General features: G+C 34.6%; 1 protein-coding gene across 1 annotated transcript in view; it reads left to right on the forward strand.

The window, feature by feature from the left end:
• The first annotated feature begins 391 nt into the window (after positions 1–391).
• Positions 392–23,604, forward strand: part of LOC134276044 (uncharacterized) — a 35,618-nt gene continuing 12,405 nt past the window's right edge. The window contains exons 1-8 of the mRNA XM_062758326.1: positions 392–413; positions 628–686; positions 790–867; positions 3,329–3,852; positions 6,951–7,725; positions 15,568–15,608; positions 18,231–18,358; positions 21,463–21,677. Of these exons, the coding sequence (XP_062614310.1) occupies positions 392–413; positions 628–686; positions 790–867; positions 3,329–3,852; positions 6,951–7,725; positions 15,568–15,608; positions 18,231–18,358; positions 21,463–21,677 (1,842 nt within the window). The remainder of the gene's footprint in view (positions 414–627; positions 687–789; positions 868–3,328; positions 3,853–6,950; positions 7,726–15,567; positions 15,609–18,230; positions 18,359–21,462; positions 21,678–23,604) is intronic.

The following is a 23,604-nucleotide window of genomic DNA, read 5'->3' on the forward strand; positions in this document are numbered from 1 at the left end:
AAACATCTGCTGATTTGCATATCGTTTCTACCAAAATAAAGTTTACATGAAATGAGCTTTTTAGCATTTGTCATAATGGGCCTCCATACCCGTAACCATGCAGACAAAGATTGTCTTTTCTACTGTAAATTTGACGAACCTCTTTCAATGCAGGTTTTAAATTATTACAAGCATTAATTTCTGCACATGTGTGAAAAAAATTGGAATTCAGTCTTTCTTGAATACTGTCACAATCGCTGGTTGCTATGTTAAAAATGCAACTTCCATTTTACAAAGTGTGTTCGCATTATTAAACGCATCGGCAGAAAATTAAATAAAATTCATAATATGTAAGGGTGCCAATTAGTGTCCATTTTTATACCCATCATGAATTGCTTTTTGAACAGCAAGCATGTTATTTGATGATATCGAGGGTTAATACGGCTGAAAATATTGCGGAATTTCACTATAATAATGATATACCACTATTATAGCGGAATTTACGTTTCCCCCCAACCTGTCAAACATGCAGTAAACCCAAAATGTCCTCAATACCAAGCATAGAAATTGAAAGCAACAGAAGTGCCAATTTCTAACAATGAAAAATGACTGTATTTAATCATAGCAATTAAAAATCTCTGATTTCAGTGGACAGTGAAGTGCTGTTTGTAGAAAGGAAACCAGTTCGACAAAATATTGCTATACAGGTATGACTTCTAATTTAATATATGAAAAATTATGACATAAAATTACAGTATATGAAGCAATATGTTTGCTGACTGATACCCATATTTTTATTGGATGTTGCAGGCAATAATTCAAAAGAAAGGTCAAACTCAAGCTACAGAGAAAAATCTTACAGTTGCTCCATCTAAAGTACAAGAAAGAGTGGGTATTTTTTTAGCTTACCTGAGCAGAAAGCTTAAGTAAGCTTTTCTGATCACCCATTGCCTGCCGTCTTTCCATCTGTTCGTCCGTTTGTAAACTTTTCACATTTTGGACGATCAAAGTTTTACATAGAAATATATAGGAATTAACATTCTTTAAAAATCTTATTCTCAAGAACAACAAAGCCATGCTTGCTCATATTTATATGGAAGCATCCTCAGGTACTGTAGATTGAAATTTGTTCAAACATGACCCTCATGGGTAGTATGGGGCCACAATGGACAATCAAAGTTTTACATAGGAATATATAGGAAAAATCTTTAAAAATCTTCTTCTCATCAAGAACAACAAAGCCATGCTTGCTCATATTTATGTGGAAGCATCCTTAGGTGTGTAGATTCAAATTTGTTCAAATTATGACCCCCGGGGGTAGGGTGGGGCCAAGGTGAAAGTTCAAACTTGTAGGGAAAAATTCCACAGTAAGTCAAAGAAATATGTAAGCATTCCTAGTACAGTGGCTGCAACGTTATTGTTGACAAACCTGTTGTGTAGAATCCTTCATGTATCATGATTGTTCGTGTAATGAATGAGATCGTGCGTGTATCAGACTCAATAATTTGCGGTTTTAATCATGCATTTAGAAACGTGTAAATTTCGTTTTTTAAGTTTTTATCGAAATGTTATTCGTTTAATTTTGCTTGTTTTTAATTTAAATCCAAATAAAATGAATGAAGCGCAATTTACATAATTGAATGCAGAACAAATTAATTACCACTCGTAAACAAGCAATATAGTAAGTCATACACTTCAAAGAGTGCGACATATATTGCGATAAACCGATCTTAGATGTTTAACTTTTTTTTTCTCTGACTTTTGTTCTTGTTTACTGCTATTTGTGGTCAAAATATTTTTAAAATCAATACATGTACATCAAAAATAAATATTTTTTTCACATACACTCTGGAGCTTACATCTTATTATTTTTAAGATTTCTGCAAATAAAAAAAGGTAAATAATTGGAAAGTTCGTTTTTTATAGAGATTGGAAACATACATGTAAGGATACAACTTGTAATATAAGTCATTCCATACTGACATTTTTTTTAAATCGTATCCCCCTTTCTGCATATTATGAAAACCAATTCAATCAAACTTTACGGTCCACGAACATGTACATCTTTTGTATGAAAAAAATCAGTTTTCTTAGGTCAGAGAATTACCTAAACAATTATTTATAATCTGAAATAATAATTAAAGCTTACATGTATTTAGTTACAGAAATATCCATTTCTGGGTTAAAAGAAAATCAAAGTCTATAAATTAAATAATATTGATAATCCTTTGAAATCTTAAATCAGTATTTAATTAAAACACATTAAGCCGTATTTCGTTTTGAAAATATTGATTCCTAAATATTTTGAGCTATTTTGAATGAAGAATTGTGAGTTTGCGTTAGCAATCATGTAAGATTGTGTAAGTGTAGAATCGTGTGCATGAAGGATCGTTCGTGTAACAGGTTTATTTGTGCGTTAATTGTGCAGAATTGTTCGTTTAAAGTGATCATTCGTGTAACTTGTCAACAATAACGTTGCAACCACTGCATTGTAGATTCAAGTTAATTCAAATCATAACCCATCGACCCCAATCGGGACCACATGCATTTTATCCTTTCCAAAAATGGATAGATTTTTGTTTTTTTTGTCTGCTCTACAGTCACAAAGTAAGGAGTTAGATCCTTACATCGCGGGTTTGAATCCCACTGTGGGAAAAGAAACCGGTTCTTTGGATGAGACCATATAAACCGAGGCCCCATGTTGCAGTAAGTGCTGGCACGAAAAAGATCCCTCACTGCTCAATGGCCCTGAGTACCGAGCATAGGACAAATTTTGCAGCTCTCCACTAACAAGTCGTGGTGTCTCCTTAAAACATATGAAGATAATGAGTGTAAAATCTGGAGAGGGACGTTAAATAATATACAATCAATCAACCTTATTGTTTTCTTGCCATATGTGTACTGCCCTCTTGAATGTATATTTAAATTTCCTGCACTGACAGGGATGGGCCCATGCCTCAGTATACATGTATATAGCAGAAAAACCGGTTAAAAAAGGGGTGCAAATTTACTGGCCAATGAAATTTTGTGAGAAGAATTCATGAATGGAGAAAACTAGCAAATATGGCATAAAGTAAATCATGGCTCAGTAAGTTTTCAGTAAAGATAAAAAAATATTTTAAATAAATATGACTCTGCCACAATAAGTTGACAAATTGTATGTCTTCCAATTTTATTGCAAAGTTAAAAATTTTAACCATTGTTGGGCTTTTTTACTCAAAATCAAAGAACTTCATTTTTAGCATGTACATGTGAAAAAGTACAAATATTTTCTCTGAGCTTATCTTTATAATTGATAAGTAGATTTTAAATTCATTTCCAAAGTAAGTATTTCCATTTTTACTTCTAGGCAAAACCTCCACTTATAAGTGCTGAGCCTGTAAAAACAACTGTCTTGACTGCAGCTTCAGGCCTGAATTCTCCAAAGTATCTGCTGGGAGTTCCAACAACTGAACCTTTGTTCATGAAGGGCACCAGCAGTGGTGTCTCAAGTAGCATGCGACCTGGAACTCAGAGTTCAAGAATTCCTGTAACACAACAACCACCAAGACTGCAGAAACAGATAATGGCCCAACAGGGGTCAACCCAGCCAAGTTTATGGCAGGAGAATGTAACACCACAAATACTTAGCAAACAGGTAGCAGTTACTCCACAACAACAGCAAAAATTGTTGTGGCCATATTCTGTCCAAAAACAGCAAGAACAAAATGCATCAAAGTGTGACAACAACTCTTCCCCTCAGACAACACAAAATGATGCCAGCCCTGGTAAAGAAGGACAACAACCAGTTCAGGAAACAACAAACAGTCAAAAGCCACAGCTTCTTGAAAAGAAAACGCAAAATGTTTTTCTGAATATGAATTCTGATTTCAGGTAATTTTAATAGAGGGAATAATATCTAAAGACAGGTATTTATAAATTTTTATATCACTCCAGTCACAATGCTGACCATTTGCCATTTTAGCAGTACTGATTCATTTACACATAACCAGATCAAACTGAGCTTAATTCTGATTCTTAGGTGAGCAGAAGGCAATATTTGCCACAGGTACAGACATTTACCTTCACAAATGGATATTACTCAAGGAAATAAAGAAAGGAAAAGATGTTGACAGATAATAGAATCATTTTTGAGAACCTTAGGATTTCAAATTGAAACCATTTAACTGTGGAAAAAGTGTCAAGTAGCAATTTAATTTACCAAAAACAAGTAAAAACTCTACTTGTCAGAGACCAGAAGAACTTTTACAATTTTAACGAGGGCAGCTTTAACAAAAACACCTGGGCAAAAAAAAATTTCAGCAGTAACTTTGGACCCACAATGCATCACTTCGTAAAGCTGCATCTTTGCAAGAATAGCAAACAAATATTTAAGAAATAGTTAATTTGCCTTGATTTGATAAATACATTGTACACAAAATAGTCAATAAAACGGTTTTTTAGCTCACCTGAGCCGAAGGCTCAAGTGAGCTTTTCTGATAACATTTTGTCTGTAGTCCGTCCGTCCGTCCGTCTGTAAACTTTTCACATTTTCAACTTCTTCTCAAGAACCACTGGGCCAATTTTAACCAAACTTGGTACAAAGCATCCTTGGGGGATGGGGAGTTTAAATTATTAAAATAAAGGGCCAGGTTTCCTTCCAAGGGGAGATAATCAAGAAAAGACGAAAATAGGGTGGGATCATTAAAAAATCTTCTTCTCAAGAACCACTGAGCCAGGAGAGCTGAAGCTAATGTGAAAGCATCCTGGGGTAGTATAGATTCTAAATTGTTAAAATCATGACCCGCGGGGGTAGGACAGGGCCACAATAGGAAATCCAAGTTTTACATAGAAATATATAGGAAAAATCTTTTAAAATCTTCTTCTCAAGAACTACTGGGCCAGAAAAGCTGAAGCATATGTGGAAGCATCCTGGTGTAGTGAAGAATCTAAATTGTAAAAATCATGACCCCCGGGGGTAGGGCGAGGCCACAATAGGAAATCCAAGTTTTACATAGAAATATATAGGAAAAATCTTCTTCTCAAGAACCATTTAGCCAGAAAAGCTGAAACTTTTATGAAAGCATCTTGGGGTAGTGTAGAATCTTAATTGTTAAAATCCTGACCTCCAGGGTAGGGCGGGACCACAGTAGGAAATCCAAGTTTAACATAGAAATACATAGGAATAATCTTTAAAAATCTTCTTCTTAAGAACCAGTGGGCGAGGATAGCTGAAACATATGTGAAATCATCCTGGGGTAGTGTACATTTTATATGACCCCCGAGGTAGGGCGGGGCCACAATAGGGAATCCGATTTTTATATAGAAATATATAGGAAAAATCTCCTTCTGAAGAACCAGTGGGCCAGGAAAGCTGAAACTTAGGTGGAAGCATCCTGGGGTAGTGTAGATTCTATATTATTAAAATCAAGACGGGGGGGGGGGGGGGGGGGGGGGGGGGGGGGGGGGGGGGGGGGGGGGAAAGGGCCACAATAGATATAAGAAGAGGGAAAATCTGGTAAAGAACTGCATCACAAAATTTACTCAGGTGAGCGATGTGGCCCATGAGCCTCTTGTTATTTAAATCAGCTCTCTTTAGGCTTCAGTTTGGTAATGCAACATACATACGACATCATGTGACATCAGTCTCATACTCAATTATCCTGTGTACCTTTAAATTTAAGAATATTGTAATTTCATAAAGCCAGTTCTCCAAGACCTGGAAATTTAGGAGAAATTCTTTAATAGGAAATGAAAGTACTGAGTCTCTATTTTATTTTAATGCTTCAAATGGAACATCAAGTTTTAATCAATCAATTAGTATATACGAGGGCCGTTCAAAAATTACGTTGACTTGTTGCACAGAAAAAATATTTGACGACATAATCGGGCAAAATGTCACACATAATATAAAAGAACCTTTACTTGTATGGTCTTCAAAATTTCATGTCAAAATGTTGTAAATTTCTATCACTTTTGAGTGATTTTTCAGGACATATCGTTAAGTCACGGAGCAGTAAAATCTTCGACGTCACAGGCATTATAAAAAAATATGTGATTGAGCTTTCATTTTCTCAACATTTTCCCAAGAGTACCTGTACAGTTTGAGTTATCTTATTCACTCAACATCCAAACACCATTTCTTGTCAAGCTTAAAATCTATTAAACAAGTAAAGAATATTCCTTTTTTTGTTTTAAAGCCAAACACTGCAGGTATTTATGAGATATAGTGTGATATTGGTGACTCTCAATCACGTTCTTTACAGTCCGGATATAGTTTTTTGTCAATAATCTTCTTCCCATCCTCCCGTATAGCCTTTTTACAGAGGTCTAACGGTCTAAAATTTTAATTTGCTATTTGTGGACGTATTTCACGAATACCCTAATTTACTACATGTTTTATTATGCATATTTTGGATCTATGCTGGTGATATCTCGAGCATTACACATAATTTAACAAAAGTGTGGTGCGCCGTCAATTCAGGATACGTCATTTTCACTGTCGTTTTCATGCGAATGATCAATCGCATCAGAGAAAAATCACTATATTTCTGTTAGTACTTCAAATATCACGTCAGAAATCTAAATACATAATAACAGAACAATTTAAAGATACATTTGAGAAAGTTGTCGAAAAATATCGCGAATTATAGAAATTAATGAGTTAAATTTTGGATTCCGCATGCTTTTGCTTCAAATTTTTTGTCCTGCTCCGTACCTCTCCAACAGCGATATCAACATACCGATAATTTTAGTAGAATTTTTTTAAAATACAGAAATTTTGCCCAATATTTATTGGAATCTTTAAGATACATATATCTGTGAAATTTCATAACTATTTGACATCTGTAAGAGTAAATAATAGCACAGTCTGTGTAATTTTTGAACGGCCCTCGTATACAGGGTCATTTTATGCATAAAGTGAACCAAGCTCTTTATTGAAAGAAATAGCAAAGAAGAATTTTGTTCATCATGACTCTCTATAATTTTAGGTTGGCCTCTTCATGTAGATTTCCAGGAATATCTAATCCATCCTCATTAACACCCCAGAATACATCAATAAATGCAAGGAATCCAATACTTAGTCAGAGCAACACACTTTCAGGAAATACTACCACCAATGCAATGTTTAGATTCCCTCCCCCTCCATTTCCACCAAACAGTAAGCAGTTCTCTTCGGTGTCATTTGATGTTCCACCACCCCCAATTCCCCAGACGATAAGCATGTCTAACTTAGAAATAGATGTGAGACCTGGTTCATCACATCAAACCTCTGGTCACCAGCACTCTGAAAAAAATCAACAAAAGCCTTTGGGAGACAATGCTTTACAGCAAAATTCAACTCTTGTAAATCCTCAACTGGCATCCCAGATGGCTAATTTTTCAAACAACCCAAATCAGCAAAAACCCCAGAACAGTCAACATTCAGGAAATATTGGGAATCAATTGCATGGAGGAATTAGAAATATGTTTCCAAATCCTCCACCACCAAGCTTTCAGCAAATGACACCTAGAAATGAGAGACCTCCATTTGGAGGAAGTGAACGGTCACCTTGTGGTGGAACGAACCCTCAGCCAGTGCCAACCCAATTACAAAATTCTGCCTCACAATTTCACTTGTTAAATCAGTTACTGAATGCTGGGATGGGGAGGATGAATGTGAGACCTCCAATCATGCAAAGTTCAAAGGAACAGTCTGGAAAGAAAGAGGATTTTCCTTTTGTTCCTCCAGAATTGCTTGGAGCACTTTCACAGCTGGCTATTCAAGTAAGTTTGTATTGTCCAAATTAAGTGCAGTTTTTGCTTTAAAATTTGATGTTTTTGAAAAGATTTTAAGTGACATCTTATCTATGATGGCATCTTAATACATGTAAACATTCTTACTGAACATTTATTCACAAAAGGAACATAAAACAGACAATAATAATAATGATTTGAATAATATGGCATAATTAAGGGAGGACCATTCTTTAATCAAAAGGGGTTAATTTGTTTCAAGAAATAATATCTACAGCCATATTACCAACTTCAGTTTTTAGCTCACCTTAGCTGAAAGCTCAAGTGAGCTTTTCTGATCACATTTTGTCCGGCGTCCGTCTGTCTGTCCGTCCAGCTGTCTGTCTGTCCGTCTGTCTGTAAACAATTTTTTTCAAAACGCTACTCCTCCTACAGTTTTGGTCTGATTTTAATATAACTTGGCACACAAGTAGACTACACTAAGATACATAGAATAGTGCATCCAATTTTGATTTCGATGACGGGTGTTGCCATGGTTACTAAAAATAGAATTTTATGTGAAATTTCTTTAAAACGCTACTCTTTCTACAGTTTTGATCTGATTTCAATATAACTTGGCACACTGGTAGACTACACTAAGATACATAGAATAGTGCATTGGTTTTTGATTTCGATGAACAGTGTTGCCATGGTTACTAAAAATAGAATTTTCTGTGAAATTCCTTTAAAACGCTACTCTTTCTACAGTTTTGATCTGATTTCAATATAACTTCACACAAGTAGACTACACTAAGATACATAGAATAGTGCATCGGTTTTTGATTTCGATGAACGGTGTTGCCATGGTTACTAAAAATAGTATTTTCTGTGAAATTCCTGTAAAACGCTACTCCTCCTACAATTTTGGTCTGATTTCAATATAACTTGGCACACAAGTAGACTACACTAAGATACATAACATAGTGCATCGGTTTTTGATTTCGATGAACAGTGTTGCCATTGTTACTAAAAATAGAAATGTCTGTGAAATTCCTTTAAAACGCTACTCTTTCTGCAGTTTTGGTCTGATGGCAATGGCTTCTTTTCTCATCCTTTGTTATAAGTACAAACCAGTAGAGCTACAGTCTCGATAGAGACTTCTGGTCACATTTTACTGAGGCCCATAAGTGCACTCGTTCTTTGTCCGTCGTCTGTGGTCGTTGTTGTTGGCATCGTCGTCGTTGTAAACTTTCTACATTTTCATCTTCTTCTCAAGAACCACTGGGCCAATTTCAACCAAACTTGCCACAAAGTATCCTTAGGTGAAGGGGATTCAAGTTTGTTCAAATGAAAGGCCACTCCCTTTTTAAGGGGTGATAATTCAGAAAGAGTGAAAATTTCGTGGTATGTTTTAAAAATCTTCTTCTCAAGAACCACTGTGCCAGGAAACTTGAAGCTTATAGGGAAGCATCCTCATGTAGCGTTGATTCAGGTTTGTTCAAATCATGACCCCTGGAAGTAGGGCGTGGCCACAATGGCCGATCAAATTTTTACATAGAAATATATAGGGAAATTCTTTAAAAATCTTCTTCTCAAGAATAGCAAAGGCCTGAATGATCATATTTATATGGAAGCATCCTCAGGTAGTGTAGATTCAAGTTTGTTCAAATCATGACCCCCAGGGGTAGGGCCGAGCCACAATGGCCGATCAAAGTTTTACAAAGAAATATGAAGAAAAATTATAAAAGTCTTCTTTTCAAGAATGGCAAAGCCATGATTACTGGTAGTCATATTCATATGGAAGCATTCTGAGTGTATATTCAAGTTTGTTCAAGTCATGACCCCTGGGGGTAGGGCGGGACCACAATGTAAGTTCAATGTAGAGGGCAATAAAGCCACAGGTAGTCAAAGAAATATGCATGCATCCTTAGTTAGTGTAGATTCAAGTTTATCAAATCATACCCTCTCCCCTTTGTGGATTGGTTGGGATCACTTTTGGGTTTAAACTTTTCAATAATAAACTGATTTCTGCTTTTTTCCAAGCTACAGTGCTCAGGTGAGCAATTTGGCCCATGGGCCTCCTGTAGTTATTAAGGTCTTCCGTTTCCAACGGAAGACCTTCTACTGATTCTGTTGTTTCTTTTCCACTATTATTATTTTTTTTTTTTTTGTTACCGATTTTGTGCAGGCGATTTCTGGAGAACGCCTCGATAGATTTTCATGAAACTTTCAGCAATGATGGCAAATCATATGAACTTAAGGCGTTTTTTTTTTATTTTGCCGTCCTCACTTCCGGTCGCGAGATACGGCCATTTTTGTTTTTTTAAAGGGTCATTTTGTCCGGTAGTGTTCTCAAAAACGGTTAGAGATTGAGTCTTGAAACTTTAAGGGATGATAGATTGTGACAGGCTCTACTGAATTTTGTATAAAGTTTTAGTTGCCGTTACGTCCGTTGTCCACCGGAAGTAGTTTAAAAATATGCAAAATTTTATTTTTTTCTTTTTTAGATATTTCTTATGGAAGCAAATAGAGTGTTTCGAGTAATATTATGTCCACCAGAAGTTATTTTTTCCAATCCGGAAGTAGTCCAAAAAATGAGCATTTTTCATCGAAATTATCAGGGATGATTCCTTCACACTCAGACAGGAGTTATAGGTCATTTTAAGTACTTCCGGTCACACTGGAAGTGAATTATAAAGACCAGAATTTGTCTGAAATTTACAGATTTCACTCTTAAATGTGTTCTCACGTATTTTGAGGAATTGATATGAACATTTTTTTTCATTTAAAGTTGTTTTATGATCGTATCAAAAATCGAACGGAAGACCTACTCGTTGCTCGCAACGAGATCTCCTCTTGTTAAGGTCAAGATCTAGTAAATGAAAGGTGCCTACAGATTTATCAAACTTGAGAAATAAATTCCTTTATTGATGCTTTACAACTTTAGCTTGGTCAAATAAGGTGTTTCGGGGCAAAATTTGTAGGTAAACAAGATGAAAAACTGTACTTTAAACTGTCATTTTCAATGAAAAATTAAGAAAACCAGTCATGAATATGGGAGTTTTTTTTCGTATTCGGCAAAGGAAATGTATCCAGATTGCCTACAGTCTCTCAGAAAACGGTAATTAGTATGTTCATGGCCTCCTCTTTAAATCAATATCAAATCTAATGTAGGTATCCGGTTTACTTTTCATATAATTTCAAATTGAATGACATGAAAATACCCTACTTTCTACATAGTTCTACTAAAGCCGTAAAGTACGGGAAAAAGAAAGTTGAAATTGATTATGACGTCATAATGGATCTAGCACCAAAAAAATTGTCTCAAGTTATTTACTAGATCTTGACCTTAAGGTCTTCCGTCTCTAACGGAAGACCTTATTGTTTTCGTTCGGTTTCTTTTTCCCTATTATTAAGGTCTTCCGTCTCCAATGGAAGACCTTATTGTTTTCGTTCGGTTTCTTTTTCCCTATTATTATTATTATTATTATTTTTCTTACTGATTTTGTGCACACGATTTCTCGAAAACGGCTAGCCGATTTTCACCAAACTTTCAGATCTGATAGATATTCATCTGAACCTTGTCGGAAATTTTCGTCGTTTATGACGTCACTTCCGGTCGTGAGATATGGATGATTTTCTGATTTTAAGAGGGTTGGCTTTTCCTGAGATCTCCTCCTAAATGACTTGAGATATCGACTTGAGATTTTCAGTGAAGGTAGAGGAAGGATAGTAGATGTGACATTTTGCATATAGACCTTTCCAGGTTAAAAGGCATCGACGCTCGCCTGGGCTCGAAAAATAGGCTCCTACGCATCTCGCAAAAATTGATACGTTTTTTTTATATCTTTTACTTGTGAATATTTTGTTAAGACATATATAATAAAAGATGTGCAATTTAGTAAGACCTTTCATTTGATATCAAGAAAATGGGGTTAGCCCTTCAAATAAGGGGCATAAAGGGGCCAAAAGTCTCTCGTCTTTAACTCTTTAATTATCAATATTTTGTGATACATTACTGAAGCAAAGATATTCAACTTAACGATTTGCAACAATATATACTAAAAATTTGATCATATGTTACGTAAAAAGGGTCACAGGGGGCTAGAATCTTAATTCTTTGACGCTTTATATCTTGAAAAGCTTGAATATTTTGATAAGCAATATTGAACAAAAAATGATCAAAATAATGTTCCCAACAATATGTATACTTTATTTTTTTCATTTTTCATTTTTTCCATCGACACTTAATTCCGGTGTAAACCGGAAATACATGTAGTTTAAATACATATAGCGATTTTTTTTTCATTTTCTAATGAATGTAATTGTTCATTATAGAGATTTAAAGAATGCATAGCATCTTAATATTTCCACCGGAAGTACTGTTTGTTCAAACCGGAAGTTGTCTAAAAATGAGTATTTTTCATCGAAACTTTCAGGCATGATTACTACTTGCTTGATGTAGAGTTGAAGTAGATTTGAGCACATACGGTCGCACCAGAAGTGAATAAGTAGAACCGGAAGTTGATTGGAATTGATGGATCCTACTTTTTTTGTGTTTCTAAACATATTTAGAAGAATTCTTGTGCCTTTTTGACATTTTTTATCCTATCAATGGAATTATCCCAACACAGGTCTTATTCCATCAGATATCGGACGGAAGACCTACTCGTTGCTTGCAACTAGATCGCATCTAGTTATTTTACTGTTTCTTATTACAAGGCGTAATGCGGGGGAGTCGCTTAAAAGTATGGGGGAGTCATTTTAAGCGTAAGGGGGAGTAGATTTTCACCTCTTCGGAGTCAGAAGAGATGTTGGTCACGTCACGTATATGTAAGAATTGTATTTACAAAAAACAAATAGCCAATGGAAGGTAGCAATAGTTAACTTTTGTCTTAATCATGTATACAGCTAACATATATGTCTAGTTTTTTTCTCAAACACTTCAAAGCTATTCGACAGATTTCGTATTTACATTGATCAAGTGGTTAAGGCATGCATGATTTGCACAATTTACAACTTGTGTAGGGATTCCAATAGTTAAAACATCAAACGCAAATGTTCATCTTTCAAATGCAACAAGATAAACTTATCCAGACTTTTTGTCCCCACTTTCGCGAAAGCGAGGGGACATTAAATCTCATTTGTCTGTCCATAAGTGTGTCCGTCCGTCACAAAAACTTTAACCTTGCCCATAACTTTTGATTCAGTGGAGCTATGACTTTCATATTTCATATCTGTATTACTTGTGACAAGACCTTTTTTTTTGGGTACCACCAAATTTGACCTTTTGACCTTGACCTTGGAGTTTGACCCACTTTTACACAAAATTTCCAGACTTTTACTTTGGCCATAACTTTTGAATGGTAGGTACTAGGACTTTCATATTTCACATATGCATTCTTTGTAGCAAGACCTTTTCTTGGATACCAACAAGTTTGACCTTTTGCCCTTGACCTTGGAGATTTCCGTACTTATGAAAAAACTTTTATCTTGTCCATAACTTTTGAATGGTAAGGGCTAGGGCTTTCATACTTCATATATCTTATGAGAAGACCTTTCATTGAATACCAAGAACTTTGCCACTTGGACCTTGACCTTGGAGGTTGACCTACTTTTCAAAAACTTTGACCTTGGCCACAACTTTTGAACAGTAGATACCAGGACTTTCATATTTCACATATGTGTTCTTTGTGGCAAGACCTTTCATTTGATACCAACAACCTTGACCTTTTGACCTTGACCTTGGAGATTTTTTGTACTTATGAGAAAACTTTAACCTTGACCATAACTTTTGAATGGTAAGGGCCAGGGCTTTCATACTTCACATATGTAATTCTTTTGAGAAGACTACCCTTACAGAAATTTCTGATAAGTGACTTATAAGTGATTTATTCTTTTACTTATAAGTTGTTTATTCTGGACTTCACTGATACATTTAACTTGTAAGTGACTAATATGTTACTCATTAGGATTTTATATGCAAATGAGCTGCTTGACCTATAAGTGACTTCTAAGCCAGTATTAGCCACTTATGCTTTATGCAAGTATAGTCACTTATAAGTGACTATAAGTGACTTATAAGTCAAGCATTAACCCTTCATACTTTATCAAGTATTAGTCACTTATAAGTGACTATAAGTGACTTATAAGTGAAGTACAACACTACCTGTAAGATCTTAATTTAGAACAGAACTTCCAACCATGCAGGGGTTGGATGATATGTTCAAAGCTATTTTTTTACATATACACATGTATCTGCACTTTAGATGAAATAATCAAGTAAAAAAATTTATGGAAAAAAATCACTTTCATATGACATTTCTTTGATGATGCAAACTTAACATATTAATTCAGTTTACAAACAAAAATGTTGAACAAAAAGGCAACAAGATTTAATGACCTTGAGGCTTCTTCAAATTTATGAAATCTGAAAGCAACTGAGTCAATTGATTCAAAATTTCAGGCAAAGGAAGTTAAAATAGAGAGATGATGTAAATAGAACCTACTTGTTGTACATGATGTGAAGGCATACTCAAAATAAATCTAAAATCTCCAACATCCTTTCACAGACACAAACTTGGTTTCAAATTCTTGTTGCTGATCTCTGCAGAGACAAACTTTCTGATTGGCTACCTTGAATACCCATAATGCTCCTTGAGAGATGTCTAGTATAGGGTAAAAATTCTAAGTCCACACTTATACTTCGCTCATACCATACTGATCTTCACTTATAAGTGAGGTTTAAGAGAAATATTCACTGATATGTAGCTCATCTTTACTTATAAGTGAAGTATTAACGAAATCCGTTCCTCACTTATACTTACTTTGACTTATAGTACACTTAAAAGTAAATTTCAAAATTTATAAGTGACTTATAAGTTGCTAATAAGTGGATTATAAAACACTTATAAGTTTCTATTAGTTTTTTCTGTAAGGGTATTCATTGGATACCAAGAACGTTAACCCTTTGACCTTGACCTTGGAGTTCAGTGATAATTTCTAAATAGATGACTTATGATAGGGCGTTCATATTAGACACAAAATGTCATAAAAAATGACATCTCACCCAAAAAGACACCGAACGCGGGGGACCACAATTCTTTGAATTTGCTTGTTAAAAATTAATATTTATCTTTCTACTGTTTTCCTGTGCAGTCAGATAAATTGCTGATTGACCGCTGAGTGAAATGTTGGACCTGTCCATGAGATATTGCACCGCTTATTTTACAGTGTGGGCAGGATCAGCTGTTGGAACTTTACGGAATTGACCAAGTTTAAACTGCAGTGGGAGTGAACAAAATTTCATCATGATAATATTATGATAAACAGTAAAAGTTATAACAATTCATTTATCGAATCTGTTCTCGGACAAAAATGCATTTTGTGACCCCTTGAACAAAACTATTTGCCTTCAACCTAACAGCCTCATGCAAACAGTTTAGTCTGCCAAAACGCATTTTGCCCTCGAACCCTGTCTATAAGAGCCTTGCATCCCAAATAACACACAACATATCATGCTGGCATGTATAGAATAACTTATAGATATTGAAAAATATTTTGAGATTGTAATTTTTGTTGATTTGTCCTATCCGCAAAATTTCACTTAAATTGGACGACTGCAAAAAATACCTGTTATACCATATACAAACTGTGAAAACTTATCAAATTAAACATTTCTATCCACTAGAACCAGCTAGATTAAGTCCAACGGTATTTAAAATTAGGGAAATGCATCAACATTTATAACATATAATTTTTATGCATTTTTTATGTGAAATGTATTTTATCCGAGTAATCGGATAGTAATTTTACTAACAGAAATTTGCATCATTCAATGGTTAATCGGATACTGGTTGACAACACTAATTGATAGACTTTTCTTTTTTTTAGGGAACACCTATACCTGAAACAGGAAATTCTCCAAACAGAAGGTAAGATTAAAACTGTTAAATGTTCTTGAAGCTGAACAAGACTTGCAAATAAGCATAGACAATTTTATATTTCCCGTTTGAGAAGTGTGAGGGTATATAGTAATGGGGATATCCATCTGTCTATGCATCAGTATGTGATTGTCTGTTTGTCTGTACATCAATCCATCTGTTATGTTTTGGGGCTATAAAGATTATATAGTGAAAATGCATTATTTCTTTGAAAATCTTCTTCTCTGCTCCTGGGTATTAATTAAATAAACTAACTAAGTACATAGTTATGATAAGCAAGAATGCCTCTTCAAAAATTGTGAATTTTATTGCCCAAAGGTCAGGGGTTCTGGTGTTAGGGCAGGGCTCTACTGATTATATAGTGAAAATACATTAATTATTTGAAAATCCTTTTGTCTGCTCTGGATATTAAACAAACTTACTAAGTACATAGTATGATGAGCAAGAATGCTTCTTCAAAAATTGTGAATTTATGGACCCAATAGAGCCCTGCCCTAACACCAGAACCCCTGACCTTCGGGCAATAAAATTATAAATATAGAAATATTTTAAAATAATTAATGTATTTTCACTATATAATCTATTGATTATATAGTGAAAATACATTAATTATTTGAAAATCCTCTTCTCTGCTCCTGGGTATTAAACAAACTAAGCACATAGTTATGATGAGCAAGAATGCCTCTTCCAAAGTTGTGAGTTTTATGGCTCCATGGTGGGGGTTCTGGTCTGGAAAAATGCATTATTTCCTTGTAAATCTTTTTCTCTGCTCCTGGGTATTAAGCAGATGAACTACCTATATGGCTATGATGAGCAAGGGCCCTATATCCCGAATTGTGAATTTCAAGGCCCCTGGGTCAGGGTTAACAATAGAGGGGTGCTCTACATATTTACTGAAAATGAGTTAATTGTTTGAAATCTGCTCCTTGGTACTAATCAAAGATTTTTTATAAGCAAGGTTGCCTTTTCCAAAATTGTGAAATGTGTTGACCTAGGGTCAGGGGTTCATGTATGGTACAGGCCGGGTTGAGGCACTAAGCTATGATTATTGCTGAATATTACTGATTAATTGAAATGTATTTTTTGTCCCCCTGCCCTGCCTATTGGTATTAAGTTACCAAACTAAGCAATTGCTAAGTGCATACTTATGATTAGCAATGGTGCCTCTTTCAAAATTGTGAATGTCATTGCATCTTGTTTTAAACATGAACCAAATTCAGTCATTGGAAAGTTGTTGCACGATGCTCAGGTGACCTATAAGGCCCATTAGCCTCATGTTGTGGTTTATAACCCCCCCCCCCCTCCCTCCCTGTTCACACAGAGCTGCGACATTACAACAATCATCCCCAGCAATCCAAGATCTGAAAAAGTTTTGGATTGGGGTGGACCATCATTTGCCAAATTGCTGGATATAGAAATCCAACAATTTGGCAAATGATGGTCTTCATTATGACCATTCTATGATGCCCCTACGTCAAACGTGTTGCTAACACACTTCTACTACGTTGTTATGTGAACCGTTGCTGACCTGCAGCCATGGTGTTTACTGGTTTACGCTGCTGCTACAACATTCAAGATCATTCTACTATGCTACGCAGACCTAGATGACTGTACGTATATCACTACGGTGTTGCCAATCATATTACGATTGTATTACACTTCTGTTATGATTTTGGCACTGATGTATGTATATCTTGCAACTGCAGATTTTTCTAGTACAATTTTGGCGATGATACATATATCTTGCAACAGCAGATTTTCACAGCCTTTATCATGTGGTTTATAGAGCATTTTCAATTGTAACTGTTACAAAATGTGAAAAGTTAAAAGTCTCAATTTCAAATGATGGTCAAGTATAGTGTCACTCTTTACATCTAGTTGACAGATGATGATTGGTCAAATATCAGCCCTATAAAAACAAACTGCTGCATTATAGGTCATTGTATGAACGACGTAAGGTCATTATAGGTCTTTGTTAGATCATCAGCAACATAGAGAGACCATAGTGGGAACGTTATAAGAATGTAGTGGGGGCATTGTAGGAGCGTGCTTGATAAGTTCCTACGCTTTTACCGAGTTTTTACTGTGATCACCAAGAACTTTCCATTATGTTTGCGCACTGCTTGTACAATTACGGCGCTTCTTCTACGCTATTATTATGACTTAACCGGGATTCTTTTTGGCCAGATCCTGCTATGCTTGTTTTGAGCATGAACAAAATAAGCATGGCAAGAGAGTAGACCTCTCCAATCATGAAGACCCTGCCATGACCATACTGCACTTATGAAGACTCCACTACGTTTCTCCTCTGATTTATCACGATCAGCCACGTTTTTGGTCACACTTTGATTGTAGTAGAAGATGCGTCTATGTGTGAACAGGGAGTAAATTGCAGTGTTAAAACAGAGTCAAAATTTTTGTATGAATTGCTTCAGTACCTTAGAAGGTTTCACGTGTAAGAACTCTGGAATGTACCAATAGCTCCACTCCAAAACGATTAATACTCATTGGACTAAACAAAAGAGTGTGTTTTTAACATTCCAATGATTTATTTCTCTGCATTACAAGCAAATAGATATAAATCTTATGTTTAAATAACTGATATCTCTGCAGCCCAATGCCTGGACCAGAGGTAGAGACTTGTGCAGGAAGAACAGGACTACAGCCAACTCAACAAGGGACATACTCACTGTTCAGTAGCTCACCCTGGTCTGTACCACTGTCAGCAGCAGACAACAAAAGTAAGATTCTTCTTATGCTTGTCACTTTTTGAAGAAACAGGATAAAATTAAAAATATTTATGCCTCCCTTCAAAGAAGGGAGGGCATATGTTCATTTTCTTCACAACTGTTGCACATACGAAATGGAGTTTGGTATACTGATTTATCAGATGAATATCTAGCTCAAGTTTTGTTTTGGGTATGATCACGCCATTTTTAACAGAGTTATGCCCCTTGGCCTTAGAAAAATTCTAATTATTTGCAGTTTTTGTTCATTTTCTTCACAGAGGCTGCCCGTACTGCAATGAAATTTATTATACAGATTTATCAGATGAAAATGTAGGTCAAGTTCTGTTTTTGGTCAATTGCATAATTTCTGACAGAGTTATGCCCCTTGGACTTAAAAAAATTCCAATTTGGAAAAGATTAGTGTTTTACAAACATTGCTTGTTTTATTTGCCCTTCTCCAACCAATCATATTCAGTCTGGGTACTAAGGTAATGGTAGGTAGGTAATTCGTTGTCTTGTATATTTAAAGAGATCTCATACTTTCAAAAGTCTTTTTAGTACAGTCAATTCTCAAATTATCGCCATTCGATTCATCGCCATTTTCGCAATACCACCATGATTTCCCAAGAACGATTTTCCTGCTATATAAAATTCTCTTTATAACGCCAAATTCGCATACCGCCATCCGCCACCCTGTTTTCAAAACAAACGTCGATTTTTAAGTGTCATTTATCTCGATATACCGCCACAGATTCAAACGGTCAGTGAAGCGCTGCAATTAGTTGACGCTATCCCTGTTTTAAAGCATGCAAAGGCAGACAAGGTACATGCAATTAAGTAATTAAACAAGAATAAAATAAATAATAATTTTAACATGAACTGTTATGATAATTTTGTTTTTTGTTTAATAAAAATCATTTAGTCACGGCTTCGCCAGGAAAGCGGTCGTTGTTATAGTGCGCAGATAATGATATTATTTTGATGATGTCTGCTTTAATCAATGCAAAGTTTGCTGAAAAAATAATTAAACGGCATGAATTGTGAACGTTTCATTAACAATGATGCCATAAACGATGAATTTATTCAAGAATTCATTTTACGTACTTTCGGCAATAAATCACAACGATCGACCCAGCTTGTTTTTTTTCAATATCAGAAGTGCAGATTTACATAATATTAAATACACATGACTTGTCTTTATTTCATTACTGCACATTTTGTTTTAGTGAAATTGTACATAAAAAAATACTGGAAGTATTTTCAATCAAAAATATGTCTTTATACATGTACATTTTATTATAAGAATAGAAACGCTTAAATGGTATTTCTAAGAACGGTAACTCCACTTCTTGTTTTCTAAAAAGATGGGAAATTCGATTCATCGCCAAATTCGTTATACCGCCATGATTTCTAAATTACAAAAGGTGGCGGTTTATCGAGAATTAACTGTACATTTGAGGCTTTGGCTCAAGTGAGCTTTTCTGATTGAAACTTGTCCATTGTCTGTCATTGTTGTCATAAATTTTTCACATTTCAACTTCTTCTCAAGAACCACTGGAACTATTTCAACCAAACTTTCCACAAAGTATCCTTGGGAGATTGGGGATTAAAGTTTGTTCAAATAAAGGGCTACACCCTCTTTCAAGGGGAGATGATTAGGAATTAGTACTATGCCAGGAATCCTTACATTTATGGGAAGGTCATTTCTGTACGCACATAGAAACAATTTGAAATAATATTAATTGAAGGAAGAAGGTTTTCACACCTTCATATATGAATTACACTAATCATGAATACTTGATCACAATTATCTTCTGTACTTTCAAACGAGAATATTTGGCGCACTACTACATGTACATCAGTAGCACCTTCAAAGTTTGGCTTCTCAGCATGTCAATCATCTATCGCCTCAAGGTAATCAATGCAATCAAGCATGGCATTTGAGCTTGCAGGCTATACCTGATTATGATTACCATTTATCCAAAAAACTTTCGTTCGATGCATGCATTGTTTAAAAATGAATAAAATGCATAAATACACCATTTCTTTTATTTAAAATAAAATTAAAATAGATTTTAACATTGTGCCACGTCAATGTGATTGCAACACCACAGTGAAGTTGACGAATGTTTACTTATATATACAGGAGTACTATTGTGTTTCCATGCTTGACAAACAAAAAGGTCAAATACGGAAGTACATGAAAAAATATAATATCACATTTATATTTTTTAATGACAAGTGCGAGTGCTAAAATTTATCTGGGCCAATGCATTCCTACTTGTGATTGCGCTAAAATACATATGCGCCAAATTTTCTCATTTTACAGTATTAATAATTCAGTTTCTTCATTTTCTGCAATTGATACTGGTTTCCATATTTATTTTTTATACAGAAAATTAAACTTGAATCGATTATTTTCCACCAGAATAAGCTTTAAATAGATCTCTTATTATAGAGCATGGCCAATTTCCAAACTATTGGCCGGGATACTCCAAATGCATTAATTTTCTTAAGTATTGGGGCTTTTGAAAAATTCTTACAAAGCTAACAAAAATTTGTTATGGATGAACAGACAGACAGACAGGCTAATAAGGATAAAACAGTACTCCTTCAGACCTGATGTTCAATAATTTTTTTAATAATGTCTTATCATAAAGATTTGCAGTTTTTAAAATTAAAACAAATATACAGTTGCACTATGATATCAAACAGAGAATCTATTTATCTTTTCAAAAAACATTCTTTATTTTGAAACATTCCTATCAGATTTTGCATTTATCCTATCGTGAAGATGGTTTATTGTGTTTTGTGTAAATCCTAATTTGTTCTTACTCCTCTTGGTTTCTTGGATTTATCATATTTTGCATTTATTCTATCACATGTGTATCCTATCGTATGGTGGGTGTATCGTATTGTATCATGCATCTATCCGATTGCATCAAGCATATATTCTAATGTATTGTGTCATAGCCTGTAAATAATTATGATGCAGGTACTGTAGCTACAGCATGTATGTTTGCTTTAGGTTTGTGTCAACCAGTCTTTCAAATGGCCATTTCAATAAATTGAACAAATACAGACCTCTAAAGTAAAGTAAGTTTTGTACATTAAAGATACTGGCTCATCTCCTTTCTCTGAAGAATCAAACAGTGTAGGAAGTTCACCACAGTCTGATGTAATGGACCCAAAACTTCCACAAGGAATTGATATGAGTCTAAGATTTGGTCCCACTGGGGAAATGTGGCATGATAAAACTCAGAAGACTGCTTCTCTTGCAGAACAAACTGCTGCTTCAGGACCAGGACCCTATTTTCCTGGACCATTACAGGTGAGTTCCTTTCGCTCTTCACCAACCTTTCAAACCTTAGTCTAAAATCCAAGTAACACTTTAAAAAATTCAAATATTATGCAGGTGACTCTCCATCTCTCGAAGTTCAAGGGGCCACAAGAAAAGTTGGAGAGATCAAGGGGTTCAAGAGATAGAAATTGAATAAAATCAGGAATTTTCAGTTATGATTATCAATGTTCTACCATAATTATAGATACCAGAAGTACATGTTGATAAATCATTGTATGTTTCCATGCATATATTATAGGGCTGTGTCTTGAGCCAAAAATTTCGATACGATACGATACAATATTTTTTAAAGCGATATGCGATATATTTGATTCTGAAACAAGTCCGTCAGAAAAGGCTTCTAAATCATATTTTAAAATGCATACATTTCAAAACAATTAAGTGTTTTATTACCCATTTTTAAGTTCATGTCTCATTGTCTTTAAAAATAACACTTCAATTAAAACTTTTGATGACAGTAAAATCAACATGTTCAAAAAAATTTCTCTTTGTATTTTGTAATAATTATAAAAACTGTGTTAATTCCTTATAAATTATACAATTATTGAAGGTTTTAATTCAAAAAAGTAAAATATAATCTTTGGTGATTGAAATTCCCATCTTTTAAACAGAATTTGAAGAAAAAATGTCTGTCCGATACGTATTGGAAGTTACTTTTCGATTCAATATTTTTCTTGAATATCGATACGTATCAATATATTGATACAGCCCTAATATATTAGAGACATACTTGTACAATAGAAGGACCTCTGACTCTAGTATGTTATAAACGTTTCTGGTATTTTACAGGTAATGCATTTGATTTCAACTACAATGATCATATTTTGAATAAATAAAACAATTTCTTAAAGTATCAATATTTATATCTTCTTATTTCATAATTACATGAAACCAGAATAGTAAAAAAGTGGGTGTGGCTATACTACAGCTTGGTCGGGTCCAGATTTTTCATAATTGTTAAGACCACAGGCCTTTAGATCGCTTAGAAAAAAAGATTGAGGTGTTAAAAAAAAATAAAGGTATGAAACTCTTTTCATAGGGTACCTATTTTGCCAATAAAATTCTTTTGAATAAAATGCTTTACAATTTTACTTTCTATCCATATCTATTCATAAATTAATAAACGAACAATCTTCATTACTACCAAAGTTCATTCTGTAATTCCATCTACTTCTTGAGATATTCTGAAATAAATTCCAGAATTGAGCTTAATTTTTTTACTCGACATCAGCTTGGGCCTTTGAAGAGCTACACTAATTGTTATGGGGGAATGACGGGACAAATTTTCCCCTGAATTTATTCTATACTCACAGCATATTTGCTCTTTTGCATTTGAGCTTTACAAGATTTTCTATAATTTTTTGATCATATGAACTTACTAAGTCACCAACAACATTTTAGCCCACTAATTGTTTTTAAAATCGAAAAGTATGTTCTACATTTGGGGAAAAATTTGTTCAACCATAGCTTCTTTTACATTCATAATCAACATCGAGGTGCAGTTATTGATGTACAGTTAATTGTCGATAAACCGCCACCTTTTGTAATTTATAAATCATGGCGGTATAACGAATTTGGCGATGAATTGAATTTCCCATCTTTTAGAAAACAAGAAGTAGAGTTACCGTTATTAGAAATACCATTTAGCGTTTATATTATTATAATTACATGTACATGTATATTAAAACATATTTCTGATTGAAAATACTTCAAGTAATTTTATTAAATGTACAATTTCGCTAGAACAAAATGTGTAGTTATGAAATAAAGACAAGTACATGTGTATGCATGTAAATCTGCACATCTGATATTGGAAAAAAAAACATCTGGGTCGACCGTCGTGATATATTGCCAAAAGTACGTAAAATGAATTCTAGAATAAATTCATTGTTTATGG

The sequence above is a fragment of the Saccostrea cucullata genome, unplaced genomic scaffold (assembly GCF_032062105.1).
Source record: "Saccostrea cucullata isolate Sc308-1 unplaced genomic scaffold, CSIRO_AGI_Scuc_v1 ctg1318, whole genome shotgun sequence".
NCBI classification, from domain to species: domain Eukaryota; kingdom Metazoa; phylum Mollusca; class Bivalvia; order Ostreida; family Ostreidae; genus Saccostrea; species Saccostrea cuccullata.